The sequence below is a fragment of the Notamacropus eugenii genome, chromosome 5 (genome assembly GCF_028372415.1).
Source record: "Notamacropus eugenii isolate mMacEug1 chromosome 5, mMacEug1.pri_v2, whole genome shotgun sequence".
Classification (NCBI taxonomy): domain Eukaryota; kingdom Metazoa; phylum Chordata; class Mammalia; order Diprotodontia; family Macropodidae; genus Notamacropus; species Notamacropus eugenii.
The window spans coordinates 28997301-29020948 of NC_092876.1; the positions used below are offsets into that span (position 1 = coordinate 28997301).

General features: G+C 43.8%; 1 protein-coding gene across 1 annotated transcript in view; it reads left to right on the plus strand.

Moving 5' to 3' along the window:
• Positions 1–23648, plus strand: part of ARHGAP35 (Rho GTPase activating protein 35) — a 78610-nt gene that overhangs the window by 42775 nt on the left and 12187 nt on the right. Inside the window, exon 3 of the mRNA XM_072608095.1 lies at positions 22550–22627. Coding sequence (XP_072464196.1) covers positions 22550–22627 — 78 coding nt within the window. The remainder of the gene's footprint in view (positions 1–22549; positions 22628–23648) is intronic.

Genomic DNA, 23648 nt, shown 5'->3' on the forward strand with positions numbered 1-23648 from the left:
TGGGAAGCAGCAACAGAGGCAGATTTGACTTGAGGGGGATGAGGAGAGCAAGTACATCAGGTGTGAGACATTGGGTAGAATTGGAGAGCTTGCCCACACATAGCATGCTGCAGGTCTCACAGACTTAAGTGGTCAGCACAAAAAGACCCAGGCTCATGGAGTCAGCATCAGAACCACTATGGGACAGGAATCCTTTGTATTATTTCCCTAGTGAAGGCGAGGCCACCATGAGCTCTCACAGTAGCTTGAAATAGAGGCCTGTGACTCAGCTACAGAAGGAGGGGTCACTGTTAGCCCAGCCTGATTGCAACAGTGTTGATCACAAGACTCAGGGTGGAAGGAAGGGGACTGATGAAAACCTTGGTCTCAAGGTAGGTTCACCCCTCTTTATGTAGCCTTTGGCTCTTGGGCTGGTTGATTTGAAATGCAAGATGATGTGGTGTTTCTGACATGAATCCCCGTCTTAAAGGCCAGCAGGACCAGCTGTTCATACTCTGTATGTCCCATTTTGTTCTCACCTCCTCTCAGCTGAGGTGCGTTACTTAAACTCAGTGGCTTCTGGACAGTTTTTGTGTGTTCTTGTAAACCCAGACACAACTTATTCTTTCAAGACACTTGCAGTGTGCAGTCCAGAGCTCTCAGGAACTGGAAGCACATTTGTTGCATGCGATCTGTTTGTCACTTCCCCACCTGGCCACAGAAAAGGCTTTCTTCTGCATCAGGTGTTAGGAGCCAGTATTTGGGCTGAGGCAGGCAGCAGAGTGTTTAGAGAAACTTAGTCTAGGTTTAGGCATTGTCCTTCCTGGGCCCAGAGAGATGCTGGAAAGGTTGGTTCTATTTCTCAGAGGTGAAGGGAGTGGAGTGACCTCAAGTCCAGTTCTGTCCCTCTCCAGCAGAGATTGAAAGCAGTTTTGAGCCTTGCCTGCCTTGGATCTCATTGGCCCTACAAAGACTCGAGTTAGTTCTTCTGGTCTCTAGTTTGAGCACTATCTCTAATGCAGCAGTGGTTCCAAATGAGGAAGGATGAAGTAAAGAATTCTTTCTTGAAGCTCTTCTAAACCTCCTTAACTGCATGGATATAATATAGTAGAATCTTACTTGTTTGGACCTTGTGTTTTCCAATCTGGAGGAAGAGTTTGCTCAGAGAGTTAGTGGGAACAGACTTGCAAAGGGTGATGTTTAAACCTTAGGAAATAACAAAACAGAACCCAGTGATCTTCAGTTGCCTTAATATAAGCATCGTGTACCTAGTCATGTGCCGTCTGACATATGTTCATTTACAGCTATCACGTGAAGATTATTAATGACCTGGAAAGTGTTCAGACAAGGGTGTCCAGTATGGTAATGGGACATATAGATAGAGATGCTGTCTTACTTGGAGTAGAAGAGATCGTTTTCTTCAAATATCTAAAGAGGTATTATGTGAATAAAGGATAAGACTAACTTGCTTGGGTCCAGAAGGAAAGACAGATTGATGGACCAAATTCTGGGGAGGCAGATTTCAAGAAAATTTAGAGTGGAATAGGTTGTCTGAGGAGCTACCATCTTTAGAGGTCTTCAAGCAGGACCTTGGATGCCTCCTTATTAGGGATCCTTAAAGGGGATTTGTACAGCCCAGTGATCTCCAATGTCATTTCCCATCCCACATTTTGTAATCTGACCAGACTGGCCTCTGGTGCTCACACACAATACTCCATCTCACGTCTCCATGCCTCAGATGAATTCCCTCGTCACTTTTATCTCATAGAATCCTTCTCTTCCTTCTCACTGCCTTCTACACAAACCTTTCCTGATCCCTCCAGCTCCTGCTACCCAGATTGTTCTGTATGTATTTGTGTTTGTTCTTTTTAGCTTAATTCTGCATATGCTTGTAAGTGTTTGTTGTTGCCCTTTAGAATGTAAATCCCATGAGAGTAGGGATTGCGCTACCCTTTGTATTTTTATTCCCAGCACCTAGTGCAATACCTGGCACATAGTAAGCCTTTCATAAATGCTTATTGACTGACTTCCATCTCTAAACCTATCATTTTGTGTCCTGTACTTTAGTGCTTCAAACCTTGACTCAAGGTATACCTGAAATGCTCTCTTTACCCCCTTGTTGACAGCCTACCTGTCTAGAGCCATTGCTACTACCATCTCCTCCAGGAAGCCTTCCTTACCTTGTCTTTCCTTCCTTCCTTCCTCCACATTCTTGTTTTCCCCCTCTTTCCCCCTCCTTATTTTCCTGCTTTCCTTCCTCTCCTCCCTTTCTCTCCTCTCTTTTTTTCCCTCTTCCTTTCCCTCTTCTGTCTGACTTCAGTGTGTTATAGTCCCCTGTGTGGGTGTTATTTATCATCATACATGCCTCTCTCCAGACAAAATGCTAGTAGAAGGCAGAGACATCTTCATTTATCATTGCATCTCAGTGCACTGATGCAAACAGGCAATGGTTGTTGATTGAATGAATGAATAAGTGAATCGGTGGCATTGTGAGTTACATCTGCTTTCTGGGTTAGGTAAACTACACCTGACCTTTTAATCTTAGGCTTTATCATCCAAAATTATTCTTCCTTATCGGTGTTAGATTTGATTACTTTATGTTTTGCCCTTGCTGTACAGGTGACTAAAATGATTTGTTTTTGTTTTTCCTATAATACTTATCACTTGGTGGCAGCTCCCAAGAATTCTTTGATTTCCTAGTGTAGAAACGAAATGCTCAAGTAAGTTGTTTCTCATTTCACCATGTTACTAACTCATCTGTTACATGCAGTACATGAATCCTGATTGAGGACAGTGGATCAGTTGAACAGACTAGTTTCACGCCTGATTATAGCATTAGCCAACTTGGTCTGTCTCAGTGGACCAAAAACAGTAAAAGTTTAGTTTATACTTTTAGATGGCATGTTTGGCTAGTACATCCTAAATAGCTCATGACAATTCTTGAACTTTTGAGGTGGAAAACCGGTATACTGGGCTTAGCAGCTTGGTCTTCAAAATGAGAAGGTAATAGTACCATTGAACTCTGCCCTGAACAGAGCCCATCTGAAGCCTTGTTAAACATTCAGCTCTGGATACATTTGAACAATGACACGAAATTAGATCACCCTCAGAAGAAAATGGTCAGCATGGTGAGATGACTGTAGATCATTCCATTAAATTCAGGGATATTTAGCCCAGAAGAGGCAAGACTTAGAAGGGGACATGGTCACTGTCATCAAGGATCTGAAGGGTGGTCATGCAGAGTCAAGGGTGACAATTGTTCTGTTTGTCCCCAGAAGGCATCAATGACTTGAAAGCTGAGAAGCCTGCCCCTAGAAGTGGTAGGTGCCCCAGAGAGGGTGTGTGGTGCATTTGGCCTCCCCCACTTACAGAGTGACCTGAGCTGTCAGGATGAGTAGCCCATGCCAAAGAGGAATCTCCTCTGTGACATTCTTGGCCATTGGTTGTCATGCAGCCTCTGCATAAGGATTTCTGACGATGGGAGGGATTTGCCATCTCCCACTTTGGGCAGAACTAACTTTTGACTTCAAGCCTAAATTCACTTCTTTACAACTTGCAGCCATTGTGGCTGATTCTGCCCTCTGAGTCCGGAGAAAACAAGTCTGATTACTCTTCACATGAGCCTTTCAGTTAAAGTCAGGGGTCTTGTTACCCCCAACCTTCTTCTTCTGCAGACTAAATAGCCCTTTTCCCTTCAGCAGTACTTTTAATTAAATTTATTTTCAAATCTAAATTTTTTCTTATCCCCTCCCTTACCCATTGAGAAGTCAAGAAAAATAAAAGCCAGTACAAGTATGTCCCAACATGCAAAACAAATTTCTGCATTAACCATGTGCCAAGAAAGAAAACATGCTTCAATCCATACTCTGAATCCATCAACTCCCCATTTAGAGGTGGATGGCATGTTTCATCATGAGTCCTTTGGAATTGCATTGGGGCACAGTGTTGATCAAAGTTACTCAGTCTTTCAAAATCTTTCAGACAGCCCTCTTGTGATGCTCTGCAGTTTACCAAAGTCCTTCTCAAGTTAGGTTGCTCAGAATTGAACATATCATTCCCTCTCTAGTCTTACCTCCCTCTTCCTGGAAGCTCTGTTTCTCTTGATGTAGCCCAAGAACGCTGCCCCATCACCTGATGACTTGAGCTTGTGAACCTCCAGATCTTTCTCCAATCATGAACGAAGGAATAAAGTACATCTTCAGTGTCTACGTACAAAGCATTGTGCTAAACTCAGGATATAAATAGAAAAAATAAGATGGTCCCCACCCTCATCGTAGGGAGAGGTGGGAGAGACGCTTAGGAAAGGGTCCTGAAACGGTGGCAAAGAAGATGGTCCTGCCTCTTCTTGAATGTCATTTCCACTGCCAAAATTATATCAGTTTTTTGTGTTGGTCCATTCGGCAGGGCCAAAGACTTTGGTGACAAGACCTTTCTGAGGGCACTGGGCTAGAAGCCCAGCCATCCCCAAATCTCTGTCAGTGGAGTACACACCATGGTCAGTTCTACCTTGCTAGACAAGCTTTGAATATGGTTCTGGTGGGTCAGTTACTTGGTGATGAATTCTTTGGCAGTGACAACTCAAGAAAAATACAAAATGGCCTTTAGTGGGGGAGTGTAACAGGTTGCAGAGGGTTTTAAGAATCACATTTTTTAGAAAGTCTATAAACTTTTAACTTGACTGTTGGTATTCTAAATGCAAGACTCTTATCCAGTGGCCAGTGGATGGTTACACTGCTGAAATCACTGAATCTTGTTCCTAACATTCCCATAAATGAAACTGTAAGGAAGAGAGAAATTGCAGCTAAAAGGCTCACAGGTATTCTTTGGAGAGAAACAAAAAGGGGGAGGGGGGTGATGAATTGGTTTTATTGTACTCCCAAAGGCAATAAGAAACATAATTTCTTTAGACATTTAGTCATCTCTTATTGGAGTATTCATGATAAATATTAAACAAAGGGGACTACAAAACACATGCACCTTATGAACCAGCTTAGGTCGTAGGGGATGAGGTAGAGAAGGTCAGTGAAGAACTTGATATGATTCTCCAAATTGAGTCAACATGTGCTGTGATACAGTATGACTTAAGGGTACAAGTGAAATAATTAAGAATGATAAGAAACATGACAACAATCGTGGGTCAAGCAGAGGTCATAACAAGGACACCAAGAATTCAAGTGCCTGTGTACAAAGCACTGTTCTGAGATCAGGATACACATAGGAAAATAAGACAGTCCCTGCCATCATGGGGCAGGAAGACCCTTAGGAATGTGTCCTGGTAGGGCCAAAGACTTTGGTGACAAGACCTTTCTTTTCTGGATCTTCAGCTGTGGCCAGGCTGCAAATACTTGACTTACTTGCCTAGTGGAGAGGGATGGTAACAATATTGTCAGTTGTCAATAAACAAACATTTATTAAGCAGCTGCTATGTGCTGGGGATACAAATACAAAAAAAGACAGTTCCTGCCCTCAGGTAGTTTGTAATCTAGTGTGGGAAGCACCACACACAAAAAGGAAGGGGAAAAGGGGTAGACAGCAGAGTGGAGAAGGCCGAAGTGGCACCTGGGTGAGAAATGAGATGTCTGAGCTCAGCTTTCTTCTTCAGTGGAGCTTTGGAGTTCATGGCCTCACCCTCCCATCAGAGAAGCAGAGGTAGTCATGAGGTAAAGAATTAAAAATGAGATGGTTATTCCAATAATTCCTGACTGGTATAGAGTATGAACTTGTTTGTAAAGTCTTAGGAAGAAGAATGATGTGTTCTGAACAATATTACTCTTTAAAGCAAGAGATAGCAGAGGGAGATAAAATTAGTTTAAAGAAAGATTGGCAAGAGAATCAACTAAACAAAGTCATTCTCAGGGCATTTGTGGATGAAAATGGAAGAACTAACAGAAGAAAATTGGAAAAGATCTGCAAAAATTTTTAGAACAGTCTTAAACTATTAAGGATATTCATCTAGTACTGGCAAAGAAAGGCCACACTTGAGGACCTAGAGGGCTACACGTGGCCTTGAGGCCACAGGTTACTCACACCCTGGATCATGTATATAATATACAACAGTAAAGTAGCACAGTAGGATAGTGTTTGATAAACCCAAAGATCCAAGCTTTGGTGGGGGGGGGGGGGGGGGGGGGGGGCGGCGGCAGTAATTCACTCTTTGACAAAAACTGCTGGAAAAACTGGAAAAGTCTGGCAGAAATTAGGTGTGCACCAGCATCTCACACCGTGCACCGAGATACGATAAAAGTGGGCACGTCATTTGGATATGAAGGATGACATCATAAGCAGATTAGGGGAGCTTAGACGTTTTTACCTCTCAGATCCATGGAGAAGGGGACAAGACACAGAGAATCAGAGGAGGCTTATGAAAGAGATCATTTTGATTACATGAAACTTACAAGTTTTAGCACAAACAAGACCAATAGAATCAAATTTAGAAGGAAAGCAGGAAATGGGGGGGAGAACTCAGTAAGTTTTTCTGATAAAGGCCTCCTTTCTCAAATATATAGGGAACTGAACCAAATTATAAAAACAAGAGCAAGAGTTATTCTCATTTGATAAATTGTCAAAAGATATGAACATTTTCAGAAGAAAAAATCAAAGCTATCTGTAGTAGTCATCTAAAAAAATGCTCTAAATCACCATTGACTAGAGAAATGAAATGAAAACAGTTCTGAGGTACCACCTCATACCTGTCAGATATGACAGGTATGACAGAAAAGGAAAATAATAAACGTTGGAGATGATGTGGGAAAGTAGGGACACTAATGCATTGTTGGTGAAGTTGTGAACTGATCCAACCATTCTGCAGAACAATTTGGAACTGTCAAAAGGGGTATAAAACTGTGCGTACCCTTTGGCCCAGCATACCACTAGGTCTGTATGCTAAAGAGGTAAAAGGAAAGGGACCCATAGGTACAAAAATATTTATAGCAGCCCTTTTTGTGGTGGCAAAGAATTGGAAGTTGAGAGGATGCCCATCAATTAGGTAATGGCTGAACAAGCTGTGGTGTGTGATTGTCCTGAAATGCTGCTGTGCTATGAGAAATGGCAAGCAGGATGACTTCAGAAAAACCTGGAGACTGACACGAACTGATACAAAGTGAAGTGCACAGAACCAGGACATGGTCCACAGTACCATCGGTACTGTACAGTGATCAACTTAGCCGCTCTGATTAGTGCAGTGATCTAAGACAGCTCCAAGGGACCCATGCTGGAAATTACTATCCACCTCCAGAGAGAAAGCTAATGAACTCTGAGTGAAGATTGAAGCAAAATTTCTTTTACTTTATTTTTCTTACCTTTTACTGTGGCATGGCTAATAGGGAAATATGTTTGGCATGACTCCACATGTATAATTGATATATGGCTTACCTTCTCACTTGATGGGGGAGGGGCTGGAGGGAGAGAGAATTTGGAACTCATATGTTAAAATTCAATTTTTAAAAGATTTTCAAACATTGCAGCCTGCAATGTGCTTAAGCGAAAGTAGGAATGGCACTAAAAAGATTAAAATTAGGAAAATCATCCATATTGGATCAAGTGTACAGAGAGATCTGTATCAGAGGCTACACAATTGAAGGGTTAATTCACAAAGTATCCAAAGTCATGGAAAAGACCAGACCTTAAGGCATAGTAATCTTCTCTCCCTCTCCCCCCACCCAAAAAGCTTCTGATAAACATCAATAACTACCTCTGTGTATGTTCACTTCATGGTCTCTACAAAATCCTGATGAAACTCATCTATACACAAATTAAGGGTATTCTCAGGGAGGGTATTGGTAGGAAACAGGTGTGCTTTTGTAGACAATATTCTGTGATGGATCGCATCTTTATCATTCTGCATTTTCCTGAAAAATGTTGAATACAAGATCCAACTATGCTTTTTGATTCAGTAGAGTAAAATGCTTCCTAAAAGGTTTCTTTCCAACAAGTTGTCCTCAGTATATCATATTATTCAAGATTTCTTGAAACATAAACAACAGAAATAATCTTGTTAAACAGTTTTTATCCTAAATCTCAGAGGAGGTGTAAAAAACGGGAGATGTACATGCTCTAAAGGTATTCACTACTGTAATGAAAGCTATCCAATACTAAATCCACATTGAAGAGGAATTTGCCATGGTAGATGGTGAGGTCTTGCAGGTACTCCTGTTCAAGGGTGACATCCTGCTCATTACATCAAGCCCAGGATGTTACAGAACCTCTCCGAGGTGATCCATGACCAGTTATCTAGATTATGACATACAAATGAATGGGAACGTTACAGGGCTGTCCTGTGTGTAGACCTAGGAAAGACAGGACAGATATTCAACATGGGCCCAGAATGAGAGGAGGAAGAACATGGCCTGGGGTTACCTTTACAAATTTGCAGAGTTCCTTTAATAATCCCAAGCTTCTTTTTAAAATAAAGATCCATATTTTTAATACCAGCATTCTACCAGCCTCGTTAATATGGCTAAGAAACATAACATGGAGAGTCACAAGCTGTATCACAAAAACAGGCTTTCAGATCAGTGAGAAAGTGAACCCATCTGGGTATTGGATGAATCAAATCAGAGTAACCCAACAGTAAGAAACTGTTGCATGGGAGAAAAACAGTCTTTTCATTGGACATTTATAAAGGCCAAAATAAAATACATTTATTGGTATCCAAGATATACGGGGACAAAACTCAAGTCTAGAAAATTGAGATGTATTCCCCAGTGGATAAAAGGTCAAATGATGTAGAAAAAAATATTTCAAAAGAAGAATAACAGATTCTTCAGCAGCCACTTGAGAAGTGGCTGATCACTAATAATGAGGAAAGTGCATATTAAAACAAGCCTAAGGTTTTACCTCATATCCTCCCATCAAACTGACAAAACTGGAAATGGCTAAGATGGAAATGTGGCATACTTAATGCTGATGATAAGAATTGCACATCTTTTCATCCTTGGTGAAAATCAGCTTGGAAACTATGAGGAAAGTGACCAGGCACATCAGGTCCTTTGTCACTTGGATCCCACTTGTGTTCGTACACCTCAGAGGAGGGCACAGCCAGAAAATCTCCATGAATGTCAAAATACTCAGTGTGCACCTTTTATGGTAAGGACATGTCCATCAGTTGGAAAGTAGCTGAACAAATTGTGCTTTTTGAATGTAATAGAATACTGTTGTGTTATAAGAAATATATAAGAGAAATATGAAGAAATGAATATTAAGTATATAATATGTAATTAGCAGCCAGGTGATACAGTGGAGTCAAGAAGGCTCATCTTCCTGAGTTCAAGTCTGGCCTCAGACACTTAGTAGCTATTTGACCCTGGGCAAGGCACTTTATCCTTTTTGCCTCACTTTCCTCCTCTGTAAAGTGAGCTGGAGAAGGAAATGGCAAACCCCTCCAGTATCTCTGCCAAGAAAACACCAGATGAGGTCGTGAAGTGTCAGACACAACTGAAAATAACTGAACAACAAAAAATATATGAACATAAATATATTATAAATATGAAGAAGTCAGAGAAACAGAAGACAATATCCATGGCTACAATAGTGCAGATGAAAATACCAGTAAAATGCAACTCTGCTCAGGCTTACCAGGCCTGTTCCTGACTTCTAGACTTCAAAACTGTGCCCCTGCCACTGTCTCATCCTGGAAACAGTTCCCTCAGCAACTCAGGTTTCCTTGACCTGGAACATCTGCTTATCCCTGCACCCTTCTCAACCTGGACTATCCCTTTGTAGGGCCTGTGGAGGGACCCTAGGCATCCCACATTCCCTTCCTGGTGGAGCTCCTGCCTTCTTAAGAATTCAAAGCCAGCTCCTTTTTGTGTCTTGTCTTCCTCATTAGAATATAAGCCCTTTGCTGGCAGGAACTGGCTTTTCTGCTCTTATAATTTTTCCCCCAGCACAGTGCTTAGCGTTTTGTAAGTGCTTTATGTGTTTATCCTTTCCTCCTTCCCACATTGCAATGACAGTTGCCACTACTGTTTTACTAGGCTCTTTTTCTTTGTTCCAAAGAAGAATTCACTAGGGAAAGGAATGTATATTGAGGAAATGACTGGTAAGGTTTTGGTAAAACTTTTTAAAATATATCACACATTACCCTGCTCTTCTGAAAATTAAAAAAAAAGCTGGAAGACCACAGAAGGTTTTTGAGAATGGTATGATGTGGTCACCAAGATGACAAAATGTCATAGGGAACAGCCCAGCAAGAATGGATTGAGCTGTGATTGGAAGGAGGTCTCATTAGAAAGTCTAGTGCAGAGTTAACTTAATGCAGGATGGGACCCATGGGAAAGAGGAGATTGGAGGAAGAAAGTCAGAATTTGGCAACTGCTTTGGAGAGAGGTACCAAGAAGGCCAATTGAACTGAAAAGGACTCTACTATGATAGGTTTGGGGGGGCATTAAGGGGAGTGGTATACCATTAGGAAAAGATAAATCCAAAGGAGATGCATGTTGGAGGCAGAATAGGTTCAACCTCACAAAGAAACTAATGGCCAGAAAGGGTAGGGACTTCTTAAGGTCACATAGTGAGTTGCTTATAGAATCAGACCTTTCCTACTGCCATTTATTTATTTCTTCTATTATCTTCTCCCCCTTCTCCCTGCCCCTCTTACCTTCCCTCTCCTGATAATTCTTCACAATTTGGTAGAACACTAAAAAAGTTTCTTTGGTTTCCATTCCAATCCCTTCCCCTTTCTCCCTCTCCCTCTCCTCCTTCTCCCTCCTCTCTCTCCTTCCCTCCTTTTCCCCCCTTTTCTCTCTTTCTCCCCCTCCCTCCCTCCCACCCCACTGAGGGCCAGCTCGCCCTTGCCTTGGTTTCTTGGAAGCCAGTATCCATTGTAGTCATGGCAAGAGCAGCTTGTTTGGGAAGCCCTTGATCTTTAAAGATCCATTAATCCTTAATTGGCTAAATCTCCAGCATCCACTTTGAGTAAAGAGAGTGGTGTTGAATTCATTTTATGAGTAAAGGGACAGAAACCAGCATTTGTTTGCTGCCAGGAGTCTGGATGGAAAGAGAAAGTCTCTGTGAGAGCTGTTCCACAAGCCTCAGCAACACTCACTTTCTTCTTCTGGACCTTCTGTTGTCCAACATGGCTCCTAACGACATGGCAGGGTAGAGAAAACAAAGAAGTTACTTCTCCCTCTTGGCTCAGGAAAGGGCTTTGTGGATCATGGCACAGTGCGCAAATGTTTGGGATCATTCTTTTTGTTAAAAGAATCAGGGTGACCTTAGCTTTACCCTTTGTTAGTGGTATGACCAGGACCACATTTCCAAACTTTTCAGATTTCACTTTTCTCTGAAATGAGGAGGGTGGATAAACCTCTCAATTTTCTACTAGCTTTGACATCTTGTGATTCTGATCTAGTCTCTGTCACCAGCTCATTATGTCACTAACTTCATTTTACAAATGAGTGGGGAAGGAAAAGGAAGGAGAGCCAGCATGTATTAAGTGTCTCCTGTGTGGTAGGTGCCACACTAAGCATTTTATGTTCTTGTGATCCTCACAGTCACCCGGGGAGGTGTGTGCTGTTATTATCCTCATTTTACAGTTGGAAAAAACCAAGGCAGACAGAGGCCAAGTGACTTGCCCAGTGTCGTAAGGTCATATTTGAACTGTGGCCTTCCTATCTCAAGGTCTGGGGCTCTTTGTGCTGTGGCGCTCCCTAGTGGCTGTTTCATCGTAAACATAAGCACTACTGGACATGTTTAATGCCAAATACCATCACAGACACACACAAGCGATTTGATTTTAGCCGACAGGATCTGAGAGCAAAGGAAAGATAAGAGGCTTGCACCAGGTTACAGGGACAGTTAATAGGAGAGCAGATAGGAACTCGAGTCCCAGTTTCCTCCATCCGTTTTCTAGTACTCTGGTCACTGCCCTGGAGCCTTAGACCTTTCTGTTGTTAGGTGATGTTACTGTTGAGATTATGGTGCCTGCAGCAGTGGGGCAGACACAGATGGGGAGATCCTAAAAGGACTATGGCTGTGAGAGGTTGACCGAGTTGCCAGAACCAGGTAGGCCCAGCATTTGATCACAGCCCATCTGTAGAAGTGATACTGTAATGCCAATTCCGTTGTATCTGGGAGCTCTTTCCTAGCAGAGTCAAAGCTCTGTACTGGATAGGAATTTGGTGTGAGTTATATGACTGCAGTCACCTGTGTTTTGCATGGCCTTAACTACTAAATTTGGTGAATTATTTCCCTACAGTCCTGCTGTAAATCTCCATAATTTAGACTTTCTTAGAAAACAGCTAATTTGGGTGTGTTACTTAATCTATCACCACAACAGTTTAATAGGTGCAGTTATGGTTGGAATATGCCAGCAGAACTGATAAAAAAAACAATTGCCTTCTTTGTGTTGTTTTTGGTTTATGATAAAGGGCTGTGATATAAAGCACAAGTGTACCTGTGTATTTGGGGAGGGCAATCTCTCTTGTCTCACCCCATTTTCTATCCTTTTTAACACTTTCCCAGGCCCCCCACCACTTTACACTTTTTCTTTTTCTTTTCCTGTTTGTAAGTTCACTTCAGATTACTCACATGCATTCCGAAAATTCCTTCTTGCCAGAAAGTCCAAGTGCAGCAGTCACCAAGCCCTCCCCCATCCCAGATAAGCTGAGTTCATCTGACTTGTGACTCTGCATAACTAACGGATGTCCTCTGGACCTAATAGCCTGACTGGCACAGTGTGCTCTGGCAGTGTGCCGGCCTTGCAGCAGGCAGGGGAAAGTAGGCCTCGCTTAGCCTCCCTCCAGAGCTGATCACTCAAGTAGCAGCTGAAAATCCATGATTGGCTCTGTTATCCCTGACCAGCTCTGCCCTCTTCACACCAATAAGCTCAGATTAAGCCCTTCTGACCTTAGAAATCACCTTCCTTTGAAGAGATCAAATAAGAAGGGGGCAGCCTTTGCACCGGCTGGCCATAAACCTTGAGCTTCTGGGAAAGGAGGTTTTCTCCATAGGAGCTAAAGAACCTGCCATTGCAATGGGTTCATGATTCCACTGTGGCACACATGGTCCATGTGGCTCTTAGTGCACAAAACTAGAGTTGAAAGGGCCTTTACCATCCTTCACTGCCTTCCTCTGACCTTCCAAAAATGCAGACCCCTCAGGCTAACTGGCTCACCTTCAGCCACACAGTCAGTACTTGGAACCTCCTTCTCCAACAAGTGAGTACTCTTCCCACTGGACCATATTTTACTACTTTTCTCCATCCATGAAAAAGAAGGACTTAATTTTTTAAAAGCCTCAAGTGGGAAGAGGGAAAAACACTTCCAATTGAGTTCAAGACCCTCTTTGCCTGAGGGTTTCCTTCCTATCTAGTGGTCTCATGCTCCACATGTGAGGGCATCGTTATCCCAAGACTAGTCAAAAATCTATCTCTAGTACTGGATTCTCCTCAAAACTACTGGCAGGCATCCCATGAGATTCAAAAGAAAGCTAAGAAAAAATTAAGGGTCTAGTACATTGCATATACTATGACATGTAATTAAGTATTTGTTGAATTGAGAAGTAACATCTGAGCAAAAGAATGATAACTTTGCAAACAACTGTGAACAATTAAAAGATATACAGGACAAATTAGAAATAATGACAGAGGAAAGGCACTAGCAGTAAGGGGTCCTGGGAAACACTTCTTGCAGACATGGGTTTTAGCTGAGATTTAAAGGAAGCCAAGAGATGAAGAGAGAGAGAATTCTAGGCCAGTGTAAATGCTTCTGTTTGGGAGATGGGTTATCTAGCACAAGGACTGGTCAGGAAGCTGGTATCACTGGATCGTATACTGTGTGGAAGGACAGTGTACAAAGATGCAAAAGGTAGAGCCATGTTACAAAGAGTTCTGTGAGCCAAAGAGAGATGTTCTGTGTGGTCCTCAGGGTAGGAGGGAGCCACTAGACTTTATGGGATAGGGTGGGCGACATGATCGGACCTGAGCAGAAGACAGACTAGAGTAGAGAGAGACTGGAGGTAAGGAACAACCCACAGGCCATTTTAGTAGTCCAGGAATGATATGATGAAGGCCTGCCTGCATTGGGGGTGGCAGTGTCAAAGAGAGAAGGAAGGGAGAATCAACAGGACATTTCAACTGATTGGATGTGAGAGGGAGTGAGGAGTCAAGTACAACACCTTGGTGCCTTCAGTAGTAACAGGGAAACTGGGAAGAGGGAAGGGTTTGGAGGGAAAAGAGAATGACTTTAGTTTTGGACTTGTTGAGTTTAAGCTGTCTACAGGACATCTAGTTTGAGATGTGAGACTGGAGTCAAGAGAAACTAATGCTACATAAATAGATCTAAGAGTCGTGTGCCTAGAAATAACAAATCCATGGGAGCCAATGAGATCCCCAAATGGAACAGTATAGAGGGAGAAGAGCAGAGGGCCCAGGACGGCACTGGGGGACACCCATGTGTGGCAAGCACAACCTTGGATGCCGACCCAGTGAAGGACACTGAGGAAGAAAGACTAAGGCAGGTAGAAGATCCAGGAGAAGAGAAGGGAATCGCCTAGGTCAGACTGCAGAGGATCAAAGTATGTGCACGGAGAAAAGGCCGTTAGGTTTGGCAGGTGTTTATTTGGTTTTTGCCTTTGTGTCTCCAGTACCAAGCAGGGCTTTTGCACACAGTAGGTGCTTTGATAAGTATTTGTTGAATTTAGTATCAGAATTTAGAGCTGGGAAGGACGTTGGATATTTCTAATTGAAACTCCTCATTTTATAGATAGATAAACTAGGGACTAATGATCATCCTATAGGCTTAACTGGCCTTTGTATAACACTTATATACGCTTGAATGTTTGCAAAATATTTTACATATGTCATCTTATTTGAATTTTACACCCAGTGTATAATTAGTTAATACAGATATTACTGATTTTTTCAAGCCTCATTGATGCTTTGTCGTTTTTTTCTCTCATCAGCCCCATTTCTCTGTATTACTCAACTTCCCTCGCTGACAGAACAGCAGCAGGTCCCCAGACAGCAGCGCTTATGATCCCCTCCCTTGCCATGCATTACGATTACTGTTTTGCAGCGAAAGAAATTGCAGGTGCTCAAGGACACTGGTGTCTGAGTCAAGACTCTGACCTAGGGATTTCTGTGTTGCTTCTACCTTGAACATTTCTAAACTGAGTGACTTGCCAGATTTCACAGTGAGGAGAGATGGGATCTCAGGACCTCTGGTCCAGGTTCATTATTCACCACTCTGCCTACACGCTACACTCTAGCTCTGATCTTTCTTCTGACTTTGGGAAATCCCAAATTGGCTATCTCAGAGGCATCTCAAACTTACAGTGTCCAAAACAGAGCTCATTATCTTTCTTCCCAACTTCCTGTTATTATTACGAGCAGTCACCTTGACTCACCACTTCCATGGCATCTTCTCCTCACACCCCATGTTTCTGATGTATCGCCAAGTCTTGTTACTTGTGCTTGTTGTGTCATCTTTCATACGTGTCTTCTCCCTCAGATCTGCCAGCCTTGCATGGCCCTTATCACCTCTGATCTGGGCTGTTGCAGGAGCCTTCTGCTTGGTCTCCTGACCTCATGCCAGTCCATCTTCCCCTCAGCTGCTGAATGAACCTTCTATGGTGAAGGTCTGACCATGTCACCCCTCCTGCCTCCTCAAATCAGCATCCTGGGTTCCTTGTCACCTCTTTTTGGCATTTAAGCCCTTCACAAGCTGACCCCTTCCTCCTTTATTCTCTGCCATGCATGAGGCCATGAGGAGGGCCACTAGACTATAAATAAGGATCTCTGGAGGTTGCATATGGACTAAGCTTCAAGATCTCACATTCTCTTATTTATTCTATCTCTATTTTGGTAATTATTTCCCAGTTACATAAGACCCAGCCCCTTCTCCTACTGTTGAGTTCCCTCCAGAGCCTCCATTTTGCAGAGAGGCCCAGGCCAGCCTTCATTCTCCTCTCTGCCTTTTTCCTGACCTTTTCTTGACTTCAAAATTGTGCCCCTGCTATTTTCTCATCCTGGAAACTTCCCTTAGCACCTGGGATCCCCTGGCCCTGGAATATCTGATGTCTTCTGGGGCTTTCCCAACCTAGAATAGTCCACATTGAGACCCACTCCATTCTTGCCTTGATGGATTCCTTTTCTGACTTCCCCCACCTCCTCTCCTCCTCACAACCAGCTTTGCCTTCTGACTTCCCTGGTTTTCTTCAGGACTCAGCTCAGATCTCAGCTTCTGCAGGAATCCTTCCCCAAGCTCCTCTTCCCTCCCAGATTACATTACATTTACTTAGTGCCAGCATCTGTGTGTACCTTTATTTTCACGTTGAGGTTAGGGATCATGGCTCTGCTTTCTCTCATTCTCCACATTTTAGGGGTTTGATGTCTGGCACACAGACATCAAGTTGATAAAGGCTTATCAGCTTGACCTTGCCACATGGCGTAGTAGAAAGAACATTGAATTTAGGGTCTGTGACATGGGGTCATATCCTGCCTCAGGACTGCAGTGAATCAGTCCTCTGTGAGCCTCCAGTTCCCTTACGTGTAGAAGGAGGATGTTGGGTTACTCCTCTGGGCAGCTAGATCCACAGTGGATGGAGTGCTGCATATGCATTCAACCTCAGATACATACTAGCTGTGTGACCTTAGACAAGTCACTTAGCTTCTGTTTCTCTGTTTCCTCATCAGTAAAGTGGGTGCTGTCAGATGATTTCCAAGGTTCCTTCCATCTCTAAATCCATGATCCTGTGATTTTTCAAAAGTGAGATAGTTTTCATCCTCAGAGATCCCATTTTAATGGGAGGACAGTACTTGTAGGGGAGTGGTGGCCAAGGCAGGCTGTTTTGGTCAGGGAAATCACGTGGATTATGAATGGGACAGTGTGGCCTTCTCCAGATGCAGTGGTGGTGTGCATAGAATAAGAGGTACAAGCCAGCATTGGTGGGTACAAGCCAGGGTGACCCACATGCTCTTGGGCCTGGCCTGTGGAGGCCAGTTGAGAAGGTGGGGCAGGAGTGACCACTGAGCTCCAAAGAGTGGAGGGAGGAAGAAGAGGGATTTTCCTCATCTGGCAGGTTTCATGGATCTCCTTCAGCTCTTTAACCAAGTTGCTTTGATAATATAGTCTGCTATGCTGTGTTCACACTCTATCTCCTCAGTACATTAGGACTTCTGGGGCCAGGGACTCTTTCATTTTTATCTTGGGATCCCTCAAGGCCTTAGACATAGTGGGAATTTAATCGTTGTCCCATTATTGAATTAAAAGAAACAGAGCAAAATATGTCAGACCTAAAAGGGCCCTTAAACATAGAACATAGAATCTCTGAGGTGGGATGGACCTTAGAAAATAAAACAGACTATAAAAATCGGAAGAGACTTGAGAACATAGACTATAGGAGTAAGAACAGACTTTTGAGATCATTGAAATGTAGCTTCCTCATTTTATAAAAGAAGAAACTGAGGCCCAGAGAAAAGTGACTTGTCCAGAGTCATTCAGTTAGCGGCAGGTCTCAGGACTAAACTTTTTAAAATGCCCTGTTCAGCTTCTTTCCCCTGCCCCCTCCAAAGGGTCTGTGGAATGATTTCTGGAGTATGGGGGAAGGGGGAAGGGGGTTGAACGGGAATTATGTTGTTATTTTCACTAATCTGTGACATTTGGTATTTCCTTCAGGGATGAATTTTAGGAAAAAAAAATTTAAAGGGATTGATGGTGTTGACCAGACTGGGATACAGGATGCACACACGTACACGCACATGCACACGCACACACACGCACATACATGCTTAAGAATCCCTACATCATATATTGCCAGCTTCCAAACCCTAGAAATAAGTCCATAACAAAAAGCTTCAGCTGTGTGTGCGTGTGCCTGTCTGTGTGTGTGTGTGTGTGAAAGAGAGAGAGAGAGAGAGAGAAAGAAGAAACTGCTGAGCTTTTATTATCTAAGTATAGAAAGTAAAAGAGCCATTTGGGGTTTGTGCTGATTTGTGGATAGAGCTCTCAGTGGTAAACCTTCTCCAAGACTAGGCCCTGATTCTTATAGAGCCTGATTCTGTACATCATCAATCTTGGCTGAAATTTGAACCCTGTAATCTACATAACCTTCCTCCTATTGTGTATTGAATTATCCATCTGCCTGCACCTTCCTTTTCAGATTTATGTGTGCATCTTAGAAAATCTATGGCCGTTTGGTGCACCAAGGAAGGAGCTGACTGTTCTTAGCCTCCCCGAGAAGATTTCTCACTAAATTATTTTCCCCCTGCAAACTCCTACCCTTTGCTTCCTCAAAGCATGGAAGTAGCCATGTGCTCTCAAAGGCTGTACCACCAAAGTGAATTTGAGCAAATTATGCTACATTGGAAAGGCTTCAGGTACTGTCCCAGCAGTACACTGGGCCTGATAACCACAGTCCTACTTTGCTAAGAAAAGACGCAGCAGTAGGTCAGTGGGGGTTGATAGGGTTTGTGGGCACGGCAGCCCATTGATGAGTCAGAACATAAAGCATGGCCCTAAGGCCTTGGGGCCATCTTCCACTTCCACAGTGACAGAGGGTGCCTGTGCACGTGGACTTAACTGTAGGTATCTTGATGAAAGACCTTGGACGCACTGTTGGGAAAACAGCTGCTGTATCCGCATTGATATTCTCTTGCTAGAGCCAGAGGACAACAGGAAGTTACAGATGAGTGGGAGGAAAGGAATTGTCAGAGTTTATATTGAGGGCACAGAGACAACAAGAAACCTCATTTCCTGGGATGTTTGATTACCTCCTATTGGTCTGATTTGGGCCCCCTCTGGAGTGTGTGACACATCTGACCTCAGGTCCAGCCACGTCCCACTTGGAGCACATAAGTGCCTCCCTCAGGATTACTCAGCAGTAATTGATGGAGCTGAGCTGTGGACCCAGGTCCTTTGACTCCCAGGCCAGTGCTCTTTTCACTCCATCTGAAACATGAATTGTTTAGGCTGTGTGACTTCATCTCTAACATTGCATTCTGAGATCTCTCCTAACCCTACTCCCCTACACTGCTCACATTCCGGTCATGCTTCATTCCCAAGATCCCTTTTAGGCCGTTTAGTTTGTCTCTATATTAGACAGTTGAATAAATTGGAGAAAGAGCTTTTGTTCAGAGTTGCCCAATTGCAGGGCTCCTAATGCCTCACTGCTTTTGCTTCAGCTTCCTCCGGGATCTAATGCCCATTATCTGTCTCTGGTCCAAGACTGAGTGGAATGGTGGCTCATGTTTGCTTAAGGCTCTCTGTGTTCCCTGGGTCATCATCCTGTTCTCAGCTCTGTTCAACTTTGCCACCTGCGCAGAGGTTTTTGGTTTCTTAATTGACAAGTAATTAGTGGTTGTAACAATGGTGTGGGCCAAGCAAATGACAGCTCTCCCTAAATTAGGCTTTGGTGTTAGGCAGTGTGGTCTGAGTTGCCATCATAAGTGGCAGTAAGGTTTCATAAAATAAACAGAAGTATAGATTACAAGGAAATACTTTGCTGCTGATTCATCAGCTCTGTAAAGTGCGACGGTTGTGGCAGGACTACGCCTCTGATAATTTATTGATGGTTAGTTCCCAGTTTGTTCTTAGACATGATGAGGGATGTTTATTTTTTTTGAATTGCAAGGAAATTCTGGATTTTCTTTCACTTGATACCAATATTGTTAAGAGACTGACTGGTGCTTCCAGAAGCCTCTGAGAACCTCCTTGCTCAGCCTTAAAAAACTGAGGGACTTGAACGTGATTGTTCAGAATGTCTTTTGCTTGATGGGCTGTCTTTGCCTTAGGCCATTGGGTTGAAGAGATCTTGTAGGGTTCAGGGCAGAGGGAGTTTGGGATCAGAAATTTTGGAAGTAGCCTTGGAATGCCAGAGCACAGGGGCATTTAGGAGAAGCAGCATTTTTAATCCTTTTCGTTGCTGTCATTCATCCATGACCTTATTGTCCAAATACATCCCTCGTCCTTTCTCCATCCATCAAGCCATGCCTTGTAACAGATTTCATTGAAAAGAAGGAAGAAAGGACATGAACAAAACTGACTACCACCCGTCTGTGACTAGTGGTGGATGAGATGTTGCTCAGCCCTACCCACCATCTCTGCACTGAGAGACGGAAAGTGCAAGAGAAGAGAATTTTAAAGCTAGAAAGATCATCTCGTTCAAGGCTTTCATTTTACACATGAGGAAACTGAGGCCCAGAGAATCAAGTATTGTGCCTGTGGTCACAAAGGTAGTTGTGACCGACAGAGCTAGAATTTGGAATCTGGTCTTTGGCCTCTGAACCTTTGGGTTCCCTGCCCTCTCCATCCCCCTGCCCTCTGCCCCAGATGTCTCATTTCTCACAGAGCACTTTTCCTGAACCTCAGCTTTTCATTTATCCTTCTTCCCTCCACATCTCATGTTTTTGTTTTTGTGCTTGTACTGTTCATGTACTTGTTTTCCTCCCCTCCCCCCTCCTCCCTCCTTCATCAATTTGCAGGCCTCTGGGAAGTAGGGTCTCTGTCAGCTGTCTTTGTGACCCCATTGACAATCCACAGGACCTTGTTAAAATGAATCGAATATGGGCTAGTCGCTCTCCATGGTGCCCATCCCACAGAGTTATTGATTGTGGATGTGCCCTAACGATCTTAGTTTCTTTAATGACTTGTAGTGGATCCATCCTTAACATATGATGAGTACTAGCATTCAGCATGGTAAATGCCATGGAATATTCCTTGTAGGAGAAAATAACTCCACAGAGGTCCTCCAGTGACTCCTCCTGATGCAGAGGTGTTACCAGGAACCTGTATAATATCCCACAGATCATAAATGCTGTCAGGTCCTACTGCTAAGCCAGAACAGCTTCTCATTTGAGAACCCAGTGATGGGCTGTGTCTGTTGTCAGTCATTTTTGTCACCAGACTGATCCTTTTTCCATCATAACTACCATAAAGGAACAGGCTCAGATGGAGGAAGTAGCTCACAGTGAAGTAGTAAATGAGGAAAATAGCTTGATGAATCTGCAGCAGATGTCAGTATTCCCATTTCTTGGGCCCTGAGGCCAAGCAGAGCATCTCCAAGCTGTGCATTGGAACAGTAGATTCTCTGCCTTGCTGGGCCACAACTCCATCCTGTCATTGATCTATGTACCAGAATAGCCACCTTCAGAGATGGGGAACACCTGAGTTAGCCCACCTTGTTCATAGACCCCATGACAAAGAACCCTGGTACTGAGGTCTTGAGTTTCATGTTATCTGAGGTCCTTTCTAGCTCTTTGAACTTTGTTTGGGAGGCAAGGGGAAATCATATTAAGGATTTTTGGAGATGGAACTCTGAGCACTAAGAAGGCGAACCTGACCCACTGATTGGGACCTTGGTAATCTTTTCGTTCAGCCTTCTTGTTCCATGGAGGAAACTGAGGCCAGTCAGGGTTCAGGGGTTGAAGTGTCCTGGGTATCTTCACCGGTGGGTACTAGCAGAGCCTGAATTCAAACCCAGGCCCATTTGTCACTGCTCTCTGTGGTTTTCCATTCAAGGATGGAACTGTGAGCATGAAACACAGCGGGAACACAGAGAAGTAAATTTTTAAATGTGTGAAAATTGATTGGGAAGGTATGGGGTTGGTGTCTCATGCACAATGTGGTACTTGTGCTGAGCCTTCACAGAGCCTAGGAACTGTGAAGCGGCAGAGACCGGGAACTTCATGTGGCCACTGTTCATCAGAGCCTCAAAGTTATGCTCAGGCCATTTGTCTTAGAGGAGACAGAAAGTAACATAGGCAGAACTGTAGCCACCAGGCGTGTTGCATAGTGAGGACTGACAGATAGCATTTGGATTTAAAGTACCCAGCATTCATTGCTCACCCAGTGCAAACTAGATCCTTTGTAGTCAGGCTCAGTGGCTTATGCTGTCCTCTAGGCTGGTCCGTTAACCCTGTTTTCTCTGGGGTGAAACCAATCTCTGAAACTAGGCCTGTCCCATGAGCAATTAAAAGCTTTTAAACCAAGCCATTGATGACTTGTGCTTGAGATTCCACCTGCCATCAGTCTGGTTGGGGGAGGGAACACAGTGCACCAGAGCAAGCAGGCTAGTTGCTTTTATCTTGCAGCGATTAAACATGATCACTAAAATGAGATGCTTATCTCTTGGAGACTATAGACTGACTTCAGGCTCTGAGCCTCCCAGCAGCAGCTGAGCTCTTCTCTGGGCAATGGTAGCACCGTTAGATGGTCTTGTGCAGTAGCAGTTTGAAGGAGAAAGGGGTGTGGGAGTGTGTTCGTCAGCCGGTGATTCAGCCTCTCAAAGGAACCACAAACTGAGACCATGGGAATTTGAATTTCCACCTATGGTTTTCCCTGTGATTTGAGCAAATTGCTTTAAGTCTCTGCGGTAGCTCACATCTGTTTAATTAGTACTTGAAGATTTATAAGGTACTTTCCTCACAACAACATTGTGAAGTAATTATTGCAAGAATTATTCCTGTTTTACAGAGGAGGAAACTGAGGCAGAAGTCAGTATTTGTCCATAGTGAGATCAACTTAACAAGAGTAAGAGTAATGCACGCCTGATCTGCCAGCTCCTCATGCACCACCCTTTAGGCTGCACCAAACTGCTGGGATGCCAAAGTAATCAATTGACTTTCTCTCCCCAGGGTTGAGTACTGAAGGCATCTACAGAGTGAGCGGAAATAAATCTGAGATGGAGAGCCTTCAGAGACAGTTTGATCAAGGTAAGGTTTATAGATTCAAAACAATGTAAAACTAAAGATGGCTTAGCTGGGGACTGGAGCACAATGGCAGGGCCTAGTGGCCATGGGCCAGCCCAAGCCTGGCATCCCCCTCACCAGGCTGGAGCATCCCTGACCCCAGACCCTCTTACTGAGACAGTATTGAAGTATTCCCTAAGGCAGAGTGTGCTCTAGCTCCTGGGCCAAGGAGGTGACAAAGGGGCTGTGTTCCAGGAAGAACTTGTGACCTAAAGCCATGTTACCCCCTGTATGCCCTTAAGGTGTATGAGGTGTACAGCCTCGAGGACTCAGCTCAGTGTACACCCTCAAGGCTTCTGATTTGGACCCACGGAACCAGACAAGCCTATTTTCACCAAGCACATCAACATGCCTGCCTGATGGTAATGGAAACACAGTGATGTGTTCACTGTGTGAACTTTGAAAATTCCTAGTGGCTGGACTGAAATCTTATGGAGGACCAGGATCTCCTCCAGTTTGGGCTCTCCAGGGTTGTCCAAGTTTTGGCCTAGCCCACATCAAATTAACATGACCAAGAGTATCAGAAGCATCCAGCACATCTTAGCCATACTGTGAGGGGAAGGTCCTTTGAAGACAACAGACAAAGCAACCAGGGAGCCCCTGCTCCAATTCCCGGGCCTTAGAGCCCCTGGCAGGGCCTGGTTTTATGGAAGGAGCCCCATGAACAGGCCATTGACACCATGCATGCCCAGAGGCCTCCTCTCTGTGTGACAGCACGGGGGAGTCCCCACTTCTCTCGTTTCTTGTCTCTTGATTCTAAACCCTTTGCAATTTGGCTTTTCACTGAAACTGCCCTCCAAAATTAGAGAGGATCCTTCTCGACTTCTCCTAAGCTGTGGATGCTGCTGATCACCCTGTTCTTCTGCATAAACATTCTCGTCTTTCCAGATTTTGGTCACGTTGCTCTCTGCTGCTTTTCTTCCTTCCTGTCCTCTCTCCTGAATGCTCCTCTGTCTGCCCTCTGTGCTATCTAACTGGGTGATCT